A 24,891-nucleotide genomic window follows, 5' to 3' on the forward strand; every position below is an offset into this window, starting at 1 on the left:
CATAACAGAGCAGAAAAGGGCAACGGCACAATGCAGCATCCATTCAGACTGTGTGCCAAATATACACTGGAATTCTAAACTAACTAGGAGAGGGCGATTTTTCCAACACAGCGCATAGCATGCACAATGCTTACTCACTCTGAGTAATTTCACTGTCTAAATCTGTACAAAATAGGCCTGTGCACCCCATCCATCAGAGTCAGACCAGCATCAAGCCAAACTACAGTTAACACACACAGCTGACGTCTCCTGGAAAGCATGGTATCAGGCCCAACCAGCAAATAGGTGCACAGGTTCTAACAGTATGTCCCACAGAACACAGCAGGGTAGTTCCAATAACGGCTGTTTTACCAAAATAAAGGGATTTATTTATATGGGTTTTCTATTGGATCAGAGAAAGTAGGAAATTTAAGTTTATTGTGCTCAGATGAATTACAAAGAAAGATTTTTTATTTTATAATATATCAAATAATAGTATGGTAGAAAACTCACCAAATATTTAATTTACATAGTGCATTTTAACCATTTCAAGCAAGATGTGTGTGGAGGGGCTTCTGGGAACTCAGATGAACATAAACTAAAGCAGTGCCTTCAACACTGGGAAGAAAGCCAGGGTTTCAGTACTCTGTAACCTACAGTACCTTCTGCCTCTCCTTGACGACACTATTCTTCTTTTCTATACTGTACACATGGAAGATAGGTCACTAAGCAGAGTCCACAGTTAAGGAAACCACAGTGTGTCAGTTGCCTCTCTGTGCCACTGTGACCAAAGACCAGATTTTAAAAAACTTATATTTTGGCTCCCAATCTCAGAGGGTCCATTGCATCATGGCATGTTGGCAAGAGCACGGTGGATCTCAACAGTTTGCAGCATGGTTGGTCGAGAAGCTGAGAAATGGGGATGCCAACACTTGGCTGTTTTTTTGTCACTTCCCCTCTTTTATTCTGCTTAGGCCTCCAACCTATGACATGGTGTTATCTACACTCAGGCTGGGTCCCTACAGTTCATTTCATAATTGTTCTGGGAGTAGGGCTTGTGGAGAAAGAGCATGTCCTCAACACATCGCATGAACTCTCTACCAACATGACCCATCAATGCTATAAACAGGTATTTTCTACTCAGGCAGGGTCTCAATAGGGAGCCCAAGTTGGCTTCAACTCTCCATCTTTCTGACTTTGCCTCCCACATGCTAGGATTACAGGCACCTGCCAGCACAACTGATTCATTTGTTTTTTTCTTTTAATTTTCAAGATTTATTATTTTATTCTATTTGTATGAATGTTTTGCCCATCTCTGCCAGCGGAGGTCAGAAGAGATCTCTAGATTCACAAGTTACACATAGTGATGCATAGTATGAGCCACCATGTGAGTGCTGGGAACTGAGCCTGGGTCCTCTGCAAGAACAGCAAGTACTCGTTTTCAAATTTTATATTTTTATTGCTTTAATTGAGCAATACATTTCACTCATTTTCTCTTCTTCCTCCCCTCTCCATTCCCCCCCATCCCGACCCCCATGCTCCAAAGTTACTCAGGAGGTTCTTGACTTTTTCTCCTTCCTAGGTGAATCCATGTATGTCTCTCTTAGGGTCTTCTTTGTTGTCTAGGTCCTCTGGGGTTGTGGATTGTAGGCTGGTTATTCTTGCTTTATGTCTAAAATCCACTAATGAATGAGTACATATAATATTTGTCTTTCAGGATCTAGGTTACCTCACTCAGTATGTTTTTTTTTCTAGTTCCTTCCATTTGCCCAGCAAGTGCTCTTAGCCACTGAGGAGGTCCAGTCCCTTGTTAATGTCTTTTTGGAGATTAATAGACTATTCATTTTTATCATTGAAAAATATTTCTCTGTATGAATAAATCACAGTTTGTTAATCCACTGAAGGAAATCTTGGCTATTTCCATGTTTTAGCAATAATTAATAAATTTGTCATCATATGTTGATGTAGGAGGGTCTATGTGTTACTTTCTTTGGTTAATAAAGAGACTGCCTTGGCCTTTTGATAGGGCAGAAAATTAGGTGGGTAGAGTAGACAGAACAGAATCCTGGGAAGAAGGGAAGTGAGGCAGTCGCCATGATTCCCCAACCCAAGACGGACGTAGGCTAGAATCTTTCCTGGTAAGCCACCACCTCATGGTGCTACACAGATTATTAGAAATGGGTTAAGCAACATATGAGAGTTAGCCAAGAAGAGGCAAAATATAATGGGCCAGGCAGTGTTTAAAAGAATACAATTTGTGTGTTGTTATTTCGGGTGTAAAGCTAGCTGTGCGGGAGCCGGGCGGGACGAAAAGCAGGCCTGCTTGCCTCTTCACTACAATATGTATATATGCACATATTTTTGTATAGACATAAATTTTCAAGTAAATTTGGTAAACTTTATAGAGTTTCATAGCTGGATGATACAGTATTTGGTTTGTATGAACTGCTGAACTGGGTTTATACATTGACTCAGCAAGTAAAGGTGTTTGCCACCAAGTCTGATAATCTGAGTTCCAATTCCTGGAGCTACACGATGGGAGAGAACCAGTGTGCTCTGGTACATGCACATACTTACAAAGAAATGTGATCAAATTTAAAATAAATCTTTCCTCCTTTAAATCAGTTATCTCGGGTATTTTTACACAGTGATGGAAAACCGACTAAAATGAAGTGAATGTTTGCTTCAATTAATGAACCAATATTAACACATTATAATTAAATTTCAGACTTTATTGCCAAACTTCAGAAGCAACTGCATTTCTCATTGTCATCAGTAATAAATGAGAATTCTATTGTTCCACACCCTCACCAGAATTTTTTTTAAAATATTAAAAACATTCCCCAATATCTGCCTCTGGGTTTTCATTATTTGTGCTACAATGTGGGCTACCCAGATGGCTCAGTGGCTAGAGCAGTGGCTACATAAGCTTGACGACCCAAGCTTGATTCCTGAAAGCCATGGAAAGGCGGAAGGAGAGAACAAAGTCCACAAAATTAAAAAACTAACTTTGGCTACAAGTACTGGGGAGATGGCTCAGTGGCTAAATGGCCTTGCCATGACTGAAATCTGAATTCCTAGAACTCCTATGATTAGAACCCACATAAACGGTGGGTGGTCATGTTGGCCTTTCTGTATTTCAGCTCAGAAAGTTGAGGCAGGGGATCCCCACAGCAAGCTAACTAGGGAGACTGACTAGCCTTATCAGTGAGCTTGAGTAAAAGACCTTGCCTCAAAGAATAGGTGGAAGAATGAGGACCTCCACATGCACGTGTGCATGAGCACCTGCACATACGTATGGCTATGCCTCCCACACAGATGCAGTAAAAGGCGTCTACCAATAGGGTGCAGACAAAGTTGTTTGTGGAGGGCAGCTGCAGAAAATTCCTCCTCAGACTTTAACAGAAGCCGCACAGAGACACTTTCCCTTCATACTGGAGAGGAACTGAGCGACTGCTTCCAAGATCTGCTAGGGCCATGCAGGCAGCGACAACAGGAATGGGCAGAGTCGGCTGGGCCTGCTCCTGTCATTAGTCTTTGCCTGGAGCAAGCCCTGCCTAAGACATCTGACACAGGCAGGCTGAGGAATATCCTCAACTGTGTGGGTCAGCTTGAGTTTAGGCGTGTGTTGACTCAGCCGAGTGAATACACAGATCTGCAGCACTTTGAATCCAGATTAGGGCTGAGGAGGAGCATGCACTCACTAGTTTCACACCTCCACGCTCCCTCTGCTTGTGCTCTTCCTTCCTAAAGTGATACCAGTGATGGCCGGTGGTGGGAGAACTCATATAACTCCACTGCTCTAGTAGGAAGCTTGGGACTACCCTCATCTTGCTAGCTTCGTTTCTTTCTGCCTGGGCTCCCTGCACTGTCTGCTTCTATAGGTAAAGTGCCTACAACAGGATTACAGCCTGTGAGCTCACGACCACAGTACCTGATGTCCCTGTCTGCCATCCTGACCCTGTATTTAACCTTGGTGACACTGTTGTGTTCTGAAACCCAGCTGTGCTTTCCTTTTGGGGTCAGCCTTAGACTGTACTAGTCACAGCTCCCTTCCAGGGTGCAGACAGAAGTGGGAAGATTGAGGGGCCTTCATTTCTACACTAGAAGCATGCAGAATCCAGGAGTTTATTGGTCTCATGGAGACTGGACAGAAAAGCATCTATAGGCCTCACTTGCAAAACACATATTATATGCTAACTTGCTGCTGCTGGAAAGACTGCTCCTCTAAACTTAGGGCCTGGGAGACAGAGTTCCAAACCCCATAGACTGCAGGTTGTATGTTCTCCTCTGGCTGTTCCCCTCACACTGAATTCTAACACCAGGGGAAGGGCTAGGATCTTTTCAGAGCTCCTTCTCTCTGCTATCCAGCTCAACTCTAAACTCTATTGTACCTTTGCTCTCAGTACCTCTCCCAGTCCAAAGGAGTGGCTACGACCCTTTCCCCAAAGGGCTCCTGCATATCCCAGTGTGTCCTTAGTATATTAAACTGGCAAATGTCAGGCAGAGTCTGGGTGTTCCAGGCAAACTTCTGAAATTCAGCTTAAAATACAGAGTAAAACACTATTAAGTCCCTAGTGTCTGATGTTTTTCTCTCTGCTGTGCTCTCAAGTTCTAATTGAGAGCCAGAACTGAGCAGGACTCATTTATTCTCAATGGTATCTCCTCTCTCTGTGGAGAGACAGAGGCCTCAGTCCCAGTGGCTGGCAGCCTCTCAGTAGCAAGAGGGCAGGAACGAATACATATCAGATGGTATTTCAAAACCGCCTTTGTGCTGTTAAGCATTTTGTTCAGTTAAAGCTGCTTCTGTTTCCAGGAAGTGGTGTAAGCATATTTTCCCTGTTCCTGTCATACGGTACAACTGAAACCCTGGGCACTAGGCATACAGTAAAGAAAAAGAACTCTGAAGGCTGAATAGAAAGCAGAATGGTCAGGGACTACAAAGTTCACAGAATTACACAGAACTGAGATCCACAGTTTTTCCGTGCCTAACATGTCCTAAACTGAGTGCTAGAGAAGCCAATAGCCATAGACAAAAAACAAACTAGTAAACAAACAGAGCCTCTAACAAAAGGCTACGCTACTTGCAGTATTGTAAGACAGAAAGCTTTGAGACAAACAGCATTTTCTCCTGTCAACACCAAAGAAAAGACCTGTGGCTGAGTTTTGTTAGGCTCCTCCCACCTAGACATCAGGCCAAGCTTCTCTTTGTAATTTTCCATGCACCGGCCCCTCACCCTGCCTGTATGTGCTAAGTCCCTAGCCACCCCTGCTGTATTTGGAGTTGGGTTCAGCTTCCCTATCTTATTGCAATAATCTTGGATAAAGTCTTCCTGGCTTGTTTAATTATGCTTGACCCATTTTTCTTCAACAAAACATGATGTATCAAACTGTGTTGAGTGTGGCTATAGCAGCACTAAGAGGGAAGTTCACAGTGCTAAAATAAACCAGACATAGAGAAAAGAAAGTCTTCAGCAATAAGCTAAACTCAAGAAACCAGAAGAAGAGCAAATAAATCCAAATCAAGCAGAAGAGTAGAAATAAGGAACAGAAACCAACCAACTGAAAATGGGGGGGGGGAATCAATGGAGCAAATACTTGGTTATGTGAAAAGTTCACTAAAATTATCTAAACTCTTATTAGATTGACAAAAAAAAAGGAAAGAAGAAAGAAAAGATCACAGAAAAAGCAGAGAATGCTGTCAGCAATACACATGTTCATTTCACAAGCTGGATAAAAACACACTATGAAATGGATCATAAGAGGGGCTTGAGCGATAGCTCAGCAGTTAAGAACTTTGGCTGCTCTTCTAGAGGACCCAGGTTCAATTCCCAGCACCCATATGGTAGCTCACAACTGTCTGTAACTCCTCTTCCAGGGGATCTGACACCCTCAAACAGATATACATGCAGGCAAAACACCAATGCACATTAAAAAAAGAAATGGATAACAAGAAAACTTTTGTTAAAGGGCAGACAGTGGTGCTGGCACTCAGGAGGCAGAGGCAAGTAGATCTCCGTAAGTTTGAGGTTATCTTGGTTTACATAGTGACTTCCAGGGCAGCCAGGACTACACAGTGAGATTCTACCTTAAAAGAATGTGTGTGTGTGTGTGTGTGTGTGTGTAAATGACAACCTATAACAAGAGCATTGACCCTAGGCCAAGATTACTTTATCAGAGGAGTCTACCAAATATTCAGAGTTACAATTTCACACAATATTGTCCAGAGACTATAATAAGCAAGCAGAGTCTCCAGTTCATTTTATGACACTAATATTACCTTGATACTAAAACCAGACACAGATCAATATCTTTCATGAATGTACACATAAAAAAATCCATTAGAATATCAACATACAGAGTTCAGATATGTTTAAAAACACTAGATCCAACAATTGCAGCCATAGGCACTTACCTCAGAGAAATGGAGATGTGCGCTAACATGAAAACCTGCATATTGATGTTTATATCAGATTCATCTGTGACAGCTAGAAACGGGAAAGAGTCCAGATGTCCCACGGATGAAAACTGTCATGTTTAGATTTTCAAGTGGTGATTAAACTGCCCACAGGGACACATCTTGTCAAAACATTAAGTATTTTACTACATTGTTTTGAAATATTAATTATTTTCTTAAAATTATAAAAGAGTCTTCTATTAAACATATATTAGCTGTCAAAATATTCTTGGGACTTTTAATTAGAATTCATTCAGTGCATTGTGAGAATCCTGCTTTGTGTGAGCTACAGTGAAAAATGCTAGTTCTCCTGCATTCAGCCTCCAAACAACTAACACTGATGTAAGACATAAGCTGCTGGAGGAAGCCTCTTTAATAATGATTATGAGCTGTAAGAGCTAATACTAAACATTTCTCCCTAAAAATCCCATGAGACATTTATACCATGCACCTCAAATTTAAGACCCAAGTACCCAATTCTGCTCTTCCCTCATTGTGACATCTGACAAACACCATGCCCACTCCTGGGGCTAACATGCTGAGAGTGAAAGTGATAACTGGGGGTGGGGGAGGAGGAGAGTGCTGAGTCAGGGATGCATGGAGTCAAGGGTCAGACGAGAGCCTAGAATCAGGCCATGAAGACCGGCACTCCTGTTTGGCGAAGGACTACAAAGTGAGTCGTTGAGATAGTAGTTATAGCAAAAGTTATCCGAATGGAAAATAAGCAATCTCTACCTCTCACATGTGCCCAAGTATGTTTTAGTGAAATTAAAGACACATTGCAAAATACAGAATTTGAACATCTTTATAACTGCCATGCAAGGAAAGATTTCTTAAATGACACAAGAAAGTCAGATGTTGTGGTTCCAGCTGCATGAGAGGATGAGGAGGGAGGATCACTTGAGCTTATGTGTTTGAGATCCTGTCCATACTGTATATGAGAGTGACCTGGGGCAGCATTTAGACACTAGGAAACGTGTGCATTAATATACCCAGCAACAGCCAGGCAACAACAGTGGGGAATATTTGCACAGGTTAAAGAATATTCATTAAAACTCTACATTTCTCATTCAGCACTGTATTTATTTATTCATCTATCTATCTATCCTCTCTCTCTCTCTCTCTCTCTCTCTCTCTCTCTCTCTCTCTCTCTCCCCCCCCTCGTGTGTGTGTGTGTGTGTGTGTGTGTGTGAGTGAGTGTAGAAGCCAGAAGACCTTGGGTCATGTTCTTTAGATGCTGTCTACCTTTTTATTTAATTTACTTAATTTAGTTTTTGAGAGAGAGAAGATCTCTCACTGGAACTTGTCAAGTAAGCTAGACTGCTTGGTCAGCAAGCCCCCACCTGTCTCCACCTGCCAGTGTTGGAATTAAAGCATACACCACCACACCTGAGTCCCATCTTTACCTGCTGAGTTATTTTCCTAGCACCTCAACACTGTTTTAAATACTGAAAATCTGGAAATAATCTACTATATTTGTATAATTACATTCAGTATCGCCAACATGAAGAGAGAATTACAGCTGCTTCTGTTAAGGATAAATCTTAAAAACAATGCTAAACAAAAGCAGCTAGTGGTATGAGGAGAAGTTCTACCGGCTACTTACTACTTACATAACACTTAAAGTATCAAAGCAAATGCCTCACCTTTTATGTGGTGATACATTATTATGAAAATATTCTTACATTAAAAGAGATTCTAACTTTTGCTGGACTTTACAGCCGAAGTTAATATTACACCCTGGGGTCACTTAGGACTTAAAACTGACATCTTACTGTATACTCAGTTGGTTTAACTCACCTTTAAGAGAATAATGTAACATCCAATTTTACTTGCCTTGAATTTTTCATGTAATTAATTCTTACAACCTAAGCTAATACATAGCTGACATCTTTTTTGTTTTGTTTGTTTGTTTGTTTGTTTTGGAGACTGTACTGGAACTCACTATGTATACCAGGCTAGCCTCAAACCCAGAGATTTGCCTGCCTCTGCCTCCCAAGTGCTGGGATTAAAAGCATAAACCGCTACCATCTGGCTCATAGCTGACATCGTAAATTATATATTCTTCCATGCCACTGACCCACAAGTAATGCACAAGTATATGTAGATTGTGGCAATTGTGATGGTTAGTCTTGGTTTTCAAATTAACTACATCTGGAATTAACTACAATTCAAATGGCTGGGAACATCTATAAGGGATTTTTTTCCTCAACTATATAATCTGAAGTAGGAAAGCCCACTTCCAATCCAGATCTTTGAGAGAGGAAGGTACACCTTTAATACAGATCTTTTGAGGTGGGAAGATCCACCTTTAATCTTGGCCACACTTCTGGTGTTCGCCTATATAAAAGACACAAGAGGAGGAATCTTTGTCTGCTTCATTCCTTCACTGGCATTAGAACCTACTTCTTTGGGATTCTGAAATAAATTGAAGACCAGCTGAGACATCCAGCCTAATGGAATGAACAATTACTGGATTCTTCGACCTTCCATTGGTAGACAGCCGTTGTTGGAATAGCTGGACCACAGCCTGGGAACCATTCTAATAAAACACATATAAATACACATTCTGTAAATTCTGTTCCTCTAGAGAGCCCTAATACAGTAATACGTGTTAAAACAGCAAACATGATGAACACGATCTTTATTTAATTGTTTTTATTGAGCTATTTTCTACATTATCTTTCCTTCCTCCCGTCCCCTATGACCTCCATGCTCCCAATTTACTCAGGAGATCTTGTCTTTTTCTCCTCCCTATGTAGATCCATGTATGTCTCTCTTAGGGTCCTCTTTGTTGTCTAGGTTCTCTGGGCCTGTGAATTGTAGCCTGGTTTTTCTTTGTTTTATGTCTAAAAGCAACTTATGAGTGAGTACATATTATATTAGTCTTTCTGGGTCTGGGTTACCTCACTTAATATGATGTTTTCTAGATTCATCCATTTACCTGCAAATTTCAATACCTCATTATTTTTTTCTACTGTGTAATACTCCATTGTGTAATTGTACCACATTTTCTTTATCCATTCTTTGTTTGAGGGACATCTTTGTTGTTTCCAGGTTCTGGCTATTATGAATAATGCTGCTATGAACATAGTTGTATACAGACCTAAACAGAGAACTCTGAACAGACAAATATTTTCAAAAGGCTGAAAGATACTTAAAGAAATGCTCAATATCCTTAGTCTTCAGAGAAAATCAAATCAAAACAACTCTGAGATTCCATCTCAGTACCATACCTGTCAGTATGGCCAAGATCAAAAACATTGATGACAACTTACACTGGAGAGGATGTGGAGCAAGGGGAACACTCCTCCATTGCTGGTGGGAGTGCAAGCTTGTACAGATGCTTTGGAAATCAGTGTGGCGGTTTCTCAGAAAATTAGGAAACAACCTACCTCAAGCCCCAGCAATACAACTTTTGGGTATAAACCCAAAGGATGCCTAATCGTACCACAAGAACATGTGAACACAACCTTTTAAAGCAAATATCCACTATGAATGTTAGACGTGGCATGAATAAGGTTGATAAGTCTATTTCGGCACTGTTTCTTATGGGTGTCAGTGGTGGTCAGCAAGAGTCAGTAATGTTTCATCCCTTACAAACTTTGTTAAAGATTTTTGTAAAGTATCACTCATTCCTTCTCCATGTGATGCTTTCTGTGCTGTCCAATAGATACAGAGTAAAGGTCTTTGTGAGGGACACACACAGGGACAGGGACAGAGAAGACAAGACAACATTCAGGCAGGCACAGGTTCAGACTTATAAAGCAGACAGATTACAGATAGGCCAGAAACAATATGCTACAGAGAGATGACAGAAGACACAGGGAGAGAAAGAGAGAATTCAAATCTGGGCTTGTTCTTGATAAAACTACTCCAAGGGAAAGTGCTTTGACTTGTTTTCCCTAATGTGACACTGATGCATTTTGGGTAATCTGAGGTAATGACTAGTATGATTAACCGGCACACTACTATTTAGGAAAATATATATGGGACAATAAACACTGCCTTTGGGAAGAACAGAGCTGGGAAAAGATAAACAGGATTTCAGTGCCACCAAGTGACATTTAAACTCTTAAGTTGAATGAGTGGCATACTTAACTATAGCAGGCTTCATTCCTTGTGTATAGGAAAAAAGGGGACCACATAACTGAGACAGGGACATAAAACAAGGCTTCCTGAGGTCAGGTCTCTTGAGTGGAAACAGAATCACTGACTGGGAAAGAAGACTTGTCTGGAGGACACGTTCATGATTCAGGTAACAATTCAGTAACAAGGTAACAGGATCGGTGGCTGGTATGTAAAGGAAGTGCAGGTTATACCAAAGATCACCTAATAATGACCTAGCCAGGCACGAAAATCTGTACAAATATGCGGGCAGGACACTGAATACAGCCATAAATGTAAAGAACACTAGGGAAGAAAAAGTACTCATAAAGAATGAAAGCAAAAAATCTAATTAATAATGCCCGGATGTTAATATTTCCAATTAATTCAGCTGTAGCCTTTCAAAAAAAACCAGAAGAAAACCAAGAAATTGGGACACTCAAGAAAAGCACAATGTGAAAGGTCAGAAAATTTGAATTTTTAACATTGTCAAATTCTGAGCCAGCATCACGAGTAATACTGCAGTGAAATAAGGACATTGACAAAAACTGGCCCTGATGGTGTAGAAACACTAGACGGGACATCTAAGCCATGTGTGATAAGAGGTATTGGATGGAATAATGGGGCTCCTGGCAAGCACAGTGAGAGCAAAGGTCCTCGGCTCCTCCCATGAGAAGGCCTTTGTGAAGAAAATAGTGGTTCTGAACAGGGAGGCCTGAGTTTGGGGAAAAGAAGAATTTGGATGAAAACTAAAGACCTCGTGGCTCCTGCTTCAGGTAGGGAAGAGACATGGCCTTGTTTTTAATCACATTGAAACCTTAGTGACGACCCCAGACCAGAGCAACGAGGGCAGGTACACACTCCATACACAGAAAGGGGAGCTGAAAAGGCTATCCACACGGAATTTATGATCTAGCAAGAAGAAAAACAAGTACTCAGGCTTCAGCACTGTGACCAGGGGAACGGAAGGACAGAAGGCCGAGTCCAGCAGGGTGAAGAGTGACTGACAGACTGTCTCAGGTAGAGCACAAGACAGGAGCCTAGACAGACTGAAATGTACTAGCTGGGGGCTTCTACTCCCACTTGGGACATAAACAATTGAAAGAAAATTGGTTCCCACAATGAAAAAAGACAGATAATTTAAAAAAATCATCATTTTTTGAGCCCACCACCCAGCTAAGTCTTCAACAGAGAGTTGATCTTTGCACACACGTGAGGAAATTACCACCATCCGCAAGAGCCATCCAGATGTCTAGAGAACAAGGGTCAATGGCCACACAGGGTCAGGAACTGTACATATTTATAGCAGCTATTTGTGAAAAACTTAGAATTTATAGATGTTTAGAAGAATATTTTAAAAAGTCTTTCCTCGAGGTTAAAATAAAATTAGCTTTAGTTGGGACATTTCTTTGGATTGTCCAGACAACCCATGAAAACAGCATCAGAAAGAGATGAACTATTAAAAACATCTTATCCTAGGGAAAAACCCTGAAAATATCTATTACCCATTCATGTCAATTTCATATGATCTGTCTCACATACAGACTCTACCTTCAAGTTTTTAGATTTGTGCATTTAATTTGGAGTGTTTGTAGAGGTCAGAAAGCTAGAAAAGGTCCATGATGGGGGAAAGGTCTTAAGGCTGGACAAGGGTTGTAGAACATAAGTGATATGAAAGTAGATACGGGAAATACTTGGGTTTAGTGGAGATGAGGATGGAGAAACAGGAGAGGAGGCAGCTAAAGACATGAAAAGCCTTATGGAAAACCACAATTTCGTAAACTTAGAAATATATGTATTATATATTAAATAGATATGTTTAAAAGAGTGTCAGTGGCTAGGGAGCTGGCTCACAGTTAACAGTATCAGCTCTTCTTCCTGAGGACAAGGGTTTGATTTCCAGACCCACACAGTAGCTTAAAACTGTCTGTAAGTCCAGTCTCAGTGGATCTGACACCCTCTTCTGGCTTCCACAGACACTGCACCACAGACACACAGGCAGGCAAAACAACTATGCATATAAAAATAATTTTCTTAAGATCTTCACCAAACACACATCAGACATAGGTCTGATCTCCAAAATATACAAAGAACTCCAGAAACTGGTCATCAAAAGAACAAATAATCCAATAAAAAAATGGAGTACAGACCTAAACAGAGAACTCTCAACAAAGGAATCTAAAATGGCTGAAAGACACTTAAGGAAATGCTCAACGTCCTTAGTCATCAGAGAAATGCAAATCAAAACAACTCTAGGATTCCATCTTACACCTGTAAGAACGGCCAAGATCAAAAACACCGATGACAACTTATACTGGAGAGATTGTGGGGAAAAGGGAACCCTTCTGCATTGCTGGCAGGAATGCAAGCTGGTACAACCCCTTTGCATGTCAGTGTGGCGATTTCTCAGAAAATTAGGAAACAACCTTCCTCAAGACCCAGCAATACCACTTTTGGGTATATATCCAAAGGATGCTCAATCGTGCCACAAGGACATGTGCTCAACTATGTTCATAGCAGCTGTTTGTCATAGCCAGAACCTGGAAATAACCTAAATGCCCCTTGATCAAAGAATGGATAAGGAAAATGTGGTACATTTACACAGTGGAGTACTACACAGCAGAAAAAATAATAACATCTTGAATTTTGCAAGAAAATGGATGGAGCTGGAAAACATTATTTTGAGTGAGGTAACGCAGACACAGGACGACAGTGATCACTGTTGAGATTTACAACTTGCCTGTACTATTTTTGTTGTTGTTTGTTTTATTTTTCTCTTAATAAGTGGTTTTTAAACATAAAGCAAGAAAACTAGTCCACAAATCACAATTCCAGAGAACTAGACAACAATGAGGACACTAAGAAAGACATACATAGATATAATCTACATGGGAAGTAGAAAAAGACAAGATTTCCTGAGTAAATTGGGAGCATGGGGACCTTGGGAGAGGGTTGGGGCGGGGAGAGGAAGGGAGGGAAGCAGAGAAAAATATAAAGCTCAATGAAAATCAATAAAAAAGGAGAAAAAATAATTTTCTCTTTTCAAAAAAGGAGTTTCATTCTGGCCGGATAATAATCCCTCTTTTGAACAGCTTTGGAACTAGATCTTTAGACTTCCATGGTAGAAATGGGTAATGTCAATGCTCCATCTCCTAAGTGACTTTAGGGTTACCTCTTTAGAAAGGAATGTCACAGGAAATAAAGGAATTCATTTCTGTATGGAAACATGCTTTGTCTCCTCCTATAAATTAATGTAGTTTGGCAAGTCAACCACTTGGCAAAGGATCGCTCCCTCCCCCCGAAGGTGTATTCATCTTAAGCCATACAAAGAGAAAGGAGCAATAATTAGCCCTTTAATGAGATAATGTACTTCTCCTCAGAATTCTTATGCCTTAGCACAGTCATTTCGAATCTGCCAGGAGCTACTGTTGAGTTTTAACTCAGAAAGGCATAACTTTCCCCTTTACTCTCTTCTGTCTGTTTTGGATGATGGTCAGAGCCTATGTCTGGTACTTTGGGTTTTCTCACATTTTCTCTGAATCTCGCTCTCTGCTTGTCTACCGACTGAACTCCACTCAGGCTTCATTCAAATGACATGCCTTTTTTTCTTAACTTTTTTTTTTTTTTTTTGAGGCAGGGATTCTTTGTGTAGCCCCAGCTGTCCAAAGACCTCACTCTGTAACCAGGCTGGCCTCACACTCAGAGATCCACTTGACTCTGTCTCCCAAGTACTGGCATTATAGGCGTGTGCTGCCAACCACCACCGGACTCTGGAAAGGTGTGGCTTCTTTCCCTCCTCTCCTCTCCTCCCCTGGCAGCTGTTGAGATTTACAACTTGCCTGTACTATTTTTGTTGTTGTTTGTTTTATTTTTCTCTTAAACTATAATAAAATTAAAAGGAGTTTGCTTGGCAGTATGCTGGCATGGGTGGATGGATAATGTCGCATGCTACAGTACAGACTTGCCAGGCAAGATGTGCTAACTGGTGCAACAGTGTAGTAGTTTTTGCTTTCTAGCTGGATTTGAGGCCCACTCCACAGAAGTAATTCATGCCTAGTCCTATAAATCTGGTCAAAAGTCCCTCGGCTTTAGTAGGTGGTAGGCCACAGAAGAACCTTGATGTGGGAGGTGATGTATGCTGTGAATGTTTTATTGCCATTGGCCAATGGCTTAACAGAATATAGCCAGGCTGGAAGAGATAGAGAGAGAGAGTAGGCAGAGTCGAGGGAGAAGTCAGGTAGCCACCACAGGAGACAGATGCCTGATGCCATACAGAACATTACTGGCAGGCCACAATCATGCGGCAATACACAAATTAATAGAAATAGGTTAATTTAAGATATAATAGCTAGCCAATAAGAGGCATGAGCTAATAGGCCAACCAGTGTTGTAATAATACAGTTTCTGTGTGATTATTTCGAGTCTGAGTGGCCAGGAAATGAACGAGCAACCTCTGACTACAGAACCTACTACTGTTTTGCTAAATGGACATTCTGTCAAATTGTCTTCTAAATAGTTGCTTAGTCTATACTCAAAGGTTAGTGCTGTTGACAACCTTCATCAGGGAAGCTTCTTTTACAGTGAACAGCAGTTACTGCAGATATTCACACTGGTTTAAGTGCTGCGAATAAGTGACTGTTGAGTGCACATCCAAAATGGGAAATCTATATAACCCCTCTTCCAGGGTCAAAGAGCATCACAAAAGAAGGTGAGGAAAGAATGTGAAGATGACAAAGCTATTGCACTCAGGAACTCGGCAGCTATTGTTACTTGTACAAGGTCTACACAAGATTTGAACCATCAACATTCTGACATGAGTGGATAAAGAGCACAAGAGCCCCCACTCACTGAGGAGCCATGGCAGTAAATAATTGCGGAAGAACACCTAAGTGGTACATGTTTTAATCCTAGAACTCAGAAGACAGAGGCAGGAGAATTTCTGTGAGTTGGAATTCAGCCTGACCTATGTAGACCAGCTAAGATATGGTGGTACCTTCTCTCAAAACATAAAGGAATGGAAACATAAGGGAAGCAGCACATACAGACCTAGTGTATGCCCCAGCTACTCTTGTATTATTATATATGTATTATACATATATATGTAAAGAACATGCATGAACTACCCAGGACTCTCAAGGAGGCATCTGAGTCACTGGGATCACTGTTTATGATAAAAAAGAAGGATTCTGGTAGGTGGGAAGTGAAGATGAACTAACTGTATAACCCTCTAAAACATGCATGAATTCTTTAGTGCCCAGAGGCAGTCTGCCCACTGCCTTTTATCTACCACCGACCTAGTACGTTTAATTTTATTCCAAAGTTGTGTGAACTTGTTTTCTTTCAGCTCCGTCCTCCTTACTCTTAGTTTCTTCACAGACTGCCTTTTAATTAAACTCCTAATACATCTAAAAAAAAAGAACGAACATGCATGAATATACGTACTTATATCCCAAACAGGAAACAATTCTACCTGAGTCAATAAAGGAATTCATAAACAAACTGTAGTATACAGATTGAATAGAATACTGCTCAGCAATAAAAAAGTATTGAAACACGGATCAACATGCATGAATCTCAAAAATAACTGTGCCAAAGAAATCAGACAAAAAAGTAAACACTATGTGACTCCATCAACATAAGCTTCCTGGAAGTGTAAGTGATCTACAGTGGCAGAACTGGGACACACACACAAGTTGAGGGGAGATATTATAAAGGACTACAAAGATCGTTCAGGTGTTAGATATGTCTACTATTTTTATTGTGAGGGTAGTTTCATAGTTAAATGTATTCATCAAATCACAATGTAACATATGAAGTTTCTGGTATATCAATTTTGTTTCAATAAATCTGTTTAAGATGGAAAAAGTGAAGGTGACATTTTTGCTCCTGCTAAGATATAGTGAGTACTGAATACAGCTATGAAAACTGGACACAATGCACAGGGCAGCATTCTGAAGATGCTGATAAATTAGAGCAGGACACAAACTGGAAAAACAGACCAGAAACTGAAACACTACCAGACAGACAGCAAATTGATCATTTGTCCCCCTCAATACCCCATGTTCTGTATCAGCATGTAGTTAGTAGAGAGTGTGCATCAGGTTCAAATTATTAAAGCCTCAGGATTTAAGTCAGAAGACCAAGAAAAGAGATTCCTCAGTTGCTGGTTAGAAGACCCAGAAACAACATACAGTGTCACAAACAGCCATTGGAGATTGTAGTCTGATCCTAACTAGGCCAACGACCCACTAAAACAAAAGTGTTAACATTTTAGTGAATTTTAAAAATGAGACTTAGCTGGGCAGGGGTGGTGCATGCCTTTAAACCCAGCACTCAGGAGGCAGAGGCAGTTGGATCTCTGTGAGTTCAAGGCCAGCCTGGTCTGCAAAGCTAGCTCCAGGACAGTCTCCAAAGCTACTCAGAGAAACCCTGTCATGAAAACCAAAAAGACTCAAACTTTCAAAACATAATATTTATAATGTTTAGTAAATAGTCCCAAGTACCCCGTCACAAAGAAGTAGGAAAATCTCAAGTGAAACTGGGGCTGGGGGTGGAGACTCAAAGATGTAGCACAAGGAGTGTATAAATGTTGATCTTTTTTCTTCTCTCCCTTTCTCCTTCCCTCCCTCTCTCTCTTTAGAGACATGGCCTCAATACATTGCTCTGGCTGTCCTGGATCTCACTATGTAAATTATGAGGCCTATGGCTGACCTCAAATTCATAGAGATCTGCCTGCCTCTTCCTCTTGAGTGCTAAGATTAAAGGTGTGTGGCACTATGGCTGGGAATATTTCCTTTCTTTCTTTTTTGGGGGTGTGCTGTGGTGTTTCAAGACAGGGTGTCATTGTGTTGTGTAGTCCTAGAACTCACTTTGTAGACCAGGCTGGCCTCATGCCTGGCAGTATTTTCTAACTAAGACTTAAGCAGCCGTTGAAAAAAATGTGCCAATGTGATTACTTTATATACACTGATGAAACTTCAGCACAATCAATTAAATCAATTTTTCATAATTTTTAATAAGCCATAACCTATTATTGTTTCATTGAAATGCCAAAATGTGCAGGGAAAACAAAAGACAGAACACTTTAGTGAAGCACTATTAATATAAACTCAGAGAGAGAAATTGGGGTTCAACCTGAAGACCCAAAAAGCAAAGTAGCCAGCCATTGTCTCTTACCTTGACCTCAGTCCGAAATGGCAATCCTGCCTCTAGCAATCTCAGAATGAGACTGTCTGAGAGCTGTCTCCTCCCGTTTTATAGTCCTCTCTAGGTCTGGGATTAAAGGCATGCACCACTGGGATTAAAGGCATGCATCACTCAGTTTCTATGGCAACTAGTATGGCTACTAGGATTCAAGGTGTGTATTACTACTGTCTGGTCTGTAAGGCTGACCAGTGGGGTTGTTAACTCTCTGCTCTTCAGGCAAGCTTTATTTATTAAAATACAAATGAAATATCACTACACTTTATACTTTCTATCACTTAGAAGCAGAGTAACACAGAAATAGGTGGAAGTGACTTCAGCTGGTGGTAGGGACTTTCTCTTAGGAGGGGGTATATGTGAAAAAATAGTTTTTTGCAAATATTGCCATATAAATGATTTTTATAAATATTATTCAGTGCCTGGAGAATTAGCTCTGCAGTTGAGAGCAGTCGTTGGATCCCTCAAAGTCAGAACAGCAAAGATCAGCAAACAACTGAGAACAGATGCTGGAGAGGGTATAGAGGCGAAGAGAACCTTCATTCACTGTTGGTCAGACTTCTGGAAATCAGTGTGGAGAACCCTCAAAAACTAAAGTTAATCCATCGTCTGACTCAGCTATACTACTTCTTGGCAAATGCCCAAAGGATTTGACATCCTACTACTCCACAGATACTTGTTCATCCATGTTCGTTGTTGCTCTGTCCATGATAGCTAGGAACAGATATAACCTAAATGCCCTTCAACTGATGAACAGACAATAGAATGTGATACATATACACTTAAATAGTATTCAGTTGTAAAGAAAACGGAAATCATGAATATTGCAGATAAATGGATAGAACTAGAAAAGATCACCTTAGTGATATGACTGAGACTCAAAAGACAAATGTCACGTCTTCTCTCACCTGTGGTTTTTAGCGCCCAGTCTTCAGATGTGAGTGTTGTGAGTGTATAAACTGGAGTAACTGCAGAAATGAGGAAAGTAAAAGGGGCCAAGGCAGAGGGAACAGCAGAACTGGGAATAATGGAGTATTAGTGATTTGAAGGGAAAAATGTGAAAAACGGGAGGGGGCTATGATTAAGGAAAGAGACAAATACAAAAGGAAGGAGGAGGGTAAAATAACAGTACGGATTCTGAAAAAGTCATCTACCTAAAAATTATAAATAATACAGCTAAGTCTGGGTATGCTTAGACATATATAGTTTAAATAAACCATCCCATTTGGGCTGACAATGCTTCCCCTAAGAGCTATACACTATCTAACTAAAACTCCTGAACCAACCATGAGAAGTCATAGGCTAATGCTGTTGCCCTTAGTTGCCTCCCAGAGGTAGAAGATAAAACTGCTGTTGCTGAAAACACCATGTACTTTGAGCAGAGCCTGGAGAGCATATTACTGCCACTTTAAACCAGAATAATCCCTAACTACATTCTAAATATTTATATCCATAGATAAGTATAGTTCTCACACCTATCAAGGAAACTTCTCTTTGCAACAGAGACCATTACAGAAAACTGATCAAAACACAGAGAATAAGAGATTGTGTGGTGCCCAATTCCAATGGATACATCTACAACACAATTCCTGTACCTAAGACTCAGAGATCATTTCAGAAGAGGGGGCAGACGAGTCAGAGGAACAGGACATTTGTTATGAGATTGTGTCTTCTAAGAAAGTCAGAGAAACTCCACTCATGAAGTCTTATCAATATGGTTGCCTAAACAGGACATAAACCATGACAACACCAACAGACATGCTAACGTGGAAGGAGGAAGTCACATGGGACTGCCTACTAGACAAAGAATTACAGGCAACTAAGGAATGCTGAGAGCAGGAGAATTAGTCTTCCCAAGGAAGAGCTCCCCAAATGGTTATTCAATACCAAGTAACATTATACAGAATGTATATTTAGAAAAAAATCTATATATTTAAAATAAACAAAGGAAAAGAGGTCATGAATTTGAGAGGGAGCAAGAGCAGGTACATGGAGGGACATATGGGAAGGAGGAAAAGGAAGCAGGTGAAATGATACAATCATATTACAATTTAAAAAAATAATAAAATATCATAAAGCCAGGCACAGAGCAGATGAATCTCTGTGAGTTTGAGGCCATCCTAGTCTACCTGGTGAATTACGGATAGACAGAGCTACATAGTGAGATCTTGCCTTGAAATAAACAAATCAAATCATTTTTTAAAAAAGAGCACCTGGCACTCTTCAGAAATCTTAAGTTCAATACCCACCACCCACCTGGCAGCACACAATGATCTGTAACTCTAGTTCTAGGGTATCTAATGTCCTCTGCAGGTACCAGGTACACATGGTACATAACACACAAAATAATAAAGTAAGTCTAAAAATATTTATTGGAGATAAAAATAAAGATCAGTGGTTGTCTATCAGTGGAAAGCTCATGGTTTAATCAACTGAATTTTGTTCAGTTTAAGGAAAACTATAATTCAAACTCTGGCCATCTTATGGTAATGACAACTGGTTAAATAATGTACAGCTGGATTCAAGTTTTATGTGTAAAAACATGAAAGTACCAACATTATGGGACAACAGAGGCAAACATTCAATTAATCTTGGTCAGAGAAAAAGCTGTCTGAGAAGATCTGAAGCCATAACAGGAGCTACACCCTGGGGAGAGGATCATGGACAGTGGGGAGCACCACTGTGCATGGCTTGTGGCAGAGTAGAGGGCCACACATAGTCATAAGACAATGGCAAAGTTATAAAAGAAAAATTGACTATCCTCTGAAAGAACACATGCCCAGAATTTTTTTGCAGTAGTGCATGAGCTCATGAAGAGAGAGCCACAAGCTCACTATTCACTCTCACAGGTATCTGAACAACCAGAGTGAAATGGGACTGTGCTCTGGAATATTGCTTTAACTACGTAAAGGTGTGTTACATTTGTTTATGTTGTGGAATACTGCTTTAACTATGTAAAGATGTGTTACATTTGTTTATGCTGTGGAATATTGCTTCAACTATGTAAAGGTGTGTTACATTTGTTTATGTTGTGGAATATTACTTTAACTATGTAAAGGTATGTTATATTTGTTTATGTTGTGGAATATTGCTTTAACTGTAAAGGTGTGTTACATTTGTTTATGCTGTGGAATATTGCTTTAACTATGTAAAGATGTGTTACATTTGTTTATGCTGTGGAATATTGCTTTAACTATGTAAAGATGTGTTACATTTGTTTATGTTGTGGAATATTACTTTTTAACTATGTAAAGGTGTGTGACATTTGTTTATGTTGTGGAATATTGTTTAACTATGTAAAGATGTGTTACATTTGTTTATGTTGTGGAATATTGCTTTAACTATGTAAAGGTGTGTGACATTTGTTTATGTTGTGGAATATTGTTTAACTATGTAAAGGTGTGTTACATTTGTTTAGGCTGTGGAATATTGCTTTAACTATGTAAAGATGTGTTACATTTGTTTATGTTGTGGAATATTACTTTAACTATGTAAAGGTGTGTTACATTTGTTTATGCTGAATTTGTTTAATGATATAAAAACCTAAGGCACATGATTGGTCTAATAAGAAGCTGAACAGCCAATAGCTAGGCAGTAGAGGGATGGGTGGGCTGGTGGGCAGAAAGAATAAGTAGGAGGGAGGGAGGAATTGAGGGAGAGAGAGAGAGGAGAGGAGAGGGGAGGGGGGAGGGGAGGGGAGGGGAGGGGAGGGGAGGGGAGGGGAGGGGAGGGGAGGGGAGGGGAGGGGAGAGGAGAGGAGAGGAGAGGAGAGGAGAGGGAGAAGGAGAAGAATGGGGGAGAAAGAAAGGGAGACACCTGGGGCCAGCCAGTCAGGCAGCTGCCAGACAGACAGACACAGACTAGGATATACAGAATGAAAGAAAGGTAAAAAGCCCCAAGGTAAAATGTAGATGAAGAGAAATGAGAAACAGGTTAATTTAAGTTATAAGAGCTAGTGGGACAGGCATAAGATAAGGTCAAGCATTCATAACTAATAATAAGTCTCAGTGTCTTTATTTGGGAGCTAGTTGGTAGTCCAAAAGAAAACCTGCTTCAAGACTGTAACAAGCAGATGATGACAGAGAAAAGCAATAAACAGAGAAAGAGTCTGCCAGAGCCACTCACAGAGAACCTGAATCTGCAGGCAGGTACCCAGGTGAATTTAGTCTGAAAGGTAGATGCCCTCATCATTGCCTCCTAGAGCAAGCGTGAGAAGCCTGAGAGACAACAGACCCGAGAGTTTACAGTACCAAAGCAGGTTCCCTGTGCCCAAGAGAACACCCACACCAAGCTAGCTGCTTTCTCCTCCTTGTACAGTCATCTGAGTTAGGTCAGCCGGTGCCTCTTCTGCCTGTGTCACTGGATGCCTAGTGTGATGGCTATTCTTGGTTGTCAACTTGACTACGTTGGCAATTAACTAAACCTGTGAGTTATCATTGGAAGTAGGAATACCCACTTTTAATCTGGATCTTTTGAAGTGGGAAGATCTATCTTTAATCTGGGACACACCTCCTGGTGGCAGTGTATATAAATGGAAGAAGGAAGTTTACTTTTTGCCTACTTGCCCTGACTCTTTCTGGCGAGTCCATTCCTTCACTGATATTAGAGCCTACTTCTTCAGTATTGTGAAGATCAGTAGAAACTTCCAGCTTCCTAGACTGAAGACCTACTGGATTCTTGGGTTTTCCACTGATAGACAACCACTGTTGGACTTAGCTGGACTAGAGTTTGTAGGTCACTCCTAATGAATTATCTTTCTGTATCTCTATATAGATTCATTCTACTAGTTCTGTTCCTCCAGAGTAGTGATTCTCAATCTGTGAGTTGCAACCCCTTTGTGGGTAGAACGACCCTTTCACAGGGCAGCCTAAAACCATCAGAAAACAGGGGTATTTACATTACAATCCATAAAGTAGCAAAATTACAGTTAGGAAGTGGCAACAAAAATAAACTTATGGACCGGGCGGTGGTGGCGCACGCCTTTAATCCCAGCACTCGGGAGGCAAAGGCAGGTGGATCTCTGTGAGTTCGAGGCCAGCCTGGTCTAGAAGAGCTAGTTCCAGGACAGGAACCAAAAAAGCTACGGAGATCCCAGCACTTGGGAGGCAGAGGCAGGCGGATCTCTGTGAGTTCGAGGCCAGCCTGGTCTAGAAGAGCTAGTTCCAGAACAGGAACCAAAAGCTACGGAGAAATCCTGTCTCAAAAAAATCCAATAAATAAATAAATAAATAAAAATAAAAAAATAATTAAAAAAAGCCACGGAGAAACCCTGTCTCAAAAAAAAATAATCTTATGGTTGGGGGGGTCACAGCATTAGGAAGTGTGAGAAACACCATTCTAGAGAATCCTAACTAATACACCTAGTTAATTCCTAGCTACTCTAATTAGGGACTAGTGGGAAGAACAGACAGGGAAAGATGACTTACATTCTCTTATTCTTTAAACTTCCACATTATTTTATACCAAACATTTCTAATTACATATATTATTTAGTTTATACTTGAATTACTTATATATGTAATTCATGTATTTAAATCTAAGAGGACTCAGATTGATATAACATAGCAAGACATGTTAAAAGTTAAAAAATGTAGAATAATATTTTATGCAAACATGTTTATTAGAAATTGTGACAAGAAAGGTGACTTTCCAACTTGAATAAAGCTGATATTTGTTAGATTGTATTTATTTTATATGCTTGAAGAACTTGTCTCTGAGCGATTAGTAACAAATATGTGTGCATATATACATGTTTGCATGGGTGTGTGCATGAGAAGACCAGAAAATAACACTGGGCAGCATTCCTCAGGAGACATCTACTTTGTTTTTTGAAATGGGACCTCTTATTAGTCCCAAACTTACCAAATAGGCTAAGTTGGCTGCCCATCAAGGCCCAGGGACCTTTCTGTCTCCACCTCTCCAACACTGGAATTACAACCATACACTATTACACCCAACATTTTTATACGGGTGTTTGGGTGTTAGTGATTGAACTCAGGTGCTTATGCTTGTACTACTAGCACATTATCTAGTTCAAAGGATCTCCTTTACACCAAAACTAGAAAGCCATTTAGAAAGCTATCCATGAGTGGTGCACACCTGTGACTTTAGCACTCAGGAGGTGGCACCTAGGCTACAAAGCAAGGCCTTGTCTTTTAAAAGGACCCAAAAGTGTTACTACAACTGCACCATAAATCAAGGGAATTTATAACCTTCCAATAAAAATAGTCTTTAGAAATTACAAAATGGATAACACTTTTGGAAGCCACCTTCCCAGGAAAAATCTGGAAAGGGCGACGGAGAGAGGCACATCACCAAAGTGCCTGAGTTTCTGGGTGGAAAACTCAGCCATTCTTGTTCTCAGAGCACCGAGTTGATGCCTCAATACCAGAGAAATAAACACACAGAGTAAAACACAATTAGAAGCATGAAATCCTGTTTTAGGAACAGTGCAGAACCAAACATACATTGGGGCACAGAAATGAGCAAGTAACTTACAGGATGCTTGGCTGAAAGTCTCCCCGTCACAGTTCCCGTCTGATTCCATGTAGAAGAGATGGAGCCCTTGATCATTTAAGAAGAAGCAGTTTAACCCAGGCAGTATAGTGTGAGGAAGAGCACAGACCCTTCATCCACAACACACACGCGCTCCTCCTGGATGTTATAGAACAGTCTTGGTATCAGAGACAGATGCTGCCCTCTAACCCAAATACTACTAACAATGGGACAAGTGGACACATTTCTGCTAAGTCTTAAGTCTATGTGTGGGTTAAGGGGTTGTAGGGACAGCAAAAACTCAAAGTGCAATTGTGCCACAAACTGTTGCTTGTGCAGCCTTGTAAGTTACAGACACCTCTGAATGTGCTTTTCTCATGTGCAAATTAAAACAGTAATGTCTACCTGTAATAGATATTATTGGTTGCCAACTTGACTATACCTTTAATTAACTAAAACTCAAGTGATTAGGTATACCTCTGAAGGATTTTTTTTTCTTAATTAAATAATTTGAAGTGAAAAGACCCCCTTTTAATCTGTATCTTTTGTGGTGTGAAGATCCACCTTTAATCCAGATCTTTTGGGGTGAGAAAATCCACCTTTAACCTGGGCCACACCTGCTGGCAGCCTATATAAAGAACATAAAAAAAATA

The 24,891-nt window shown here is 40.5% G+C and overlaps 1 protein-coding gene across 2 annotated transcripts in view; it reads right to left on the reverse strand.

Annotated features, from left to right (window-relative positions):
- Positions 1-24,891, reverse strand: part of Poln (DNA polymerase nu) — a 146,415-nt gene that overhangs the window by 55,569 nt on the left and 65,955 nt on the right. For both annotated transcript variants that reach the window (XM_057772397.1, XM_057772396.1), the window contains one exon: positions 24,242-24,307. In XM_057772397.1, coding sequence (XP_057628380.1) covers positions 24,242-24,307 — 66 coding nt within the window. The remainder of the gene's footprint in view (positions 1-24,241; positions 24,308-24,891) is intronic.

This window comes from Chionomys nivalis, chromosome 6 (genome assembly GCF_950005125.1).
Source record: "Chionomys nivalis chromosome 6, mChiNiv1.1, whole genome shotgun sequence".
In the NCBI taxonomy this organism is placed as follows: Eukaryota; Metazoa; Chordata; class Mammalia; order Rodentia; family Cricetidae; genus Chionomys; species Chionomys nivalis.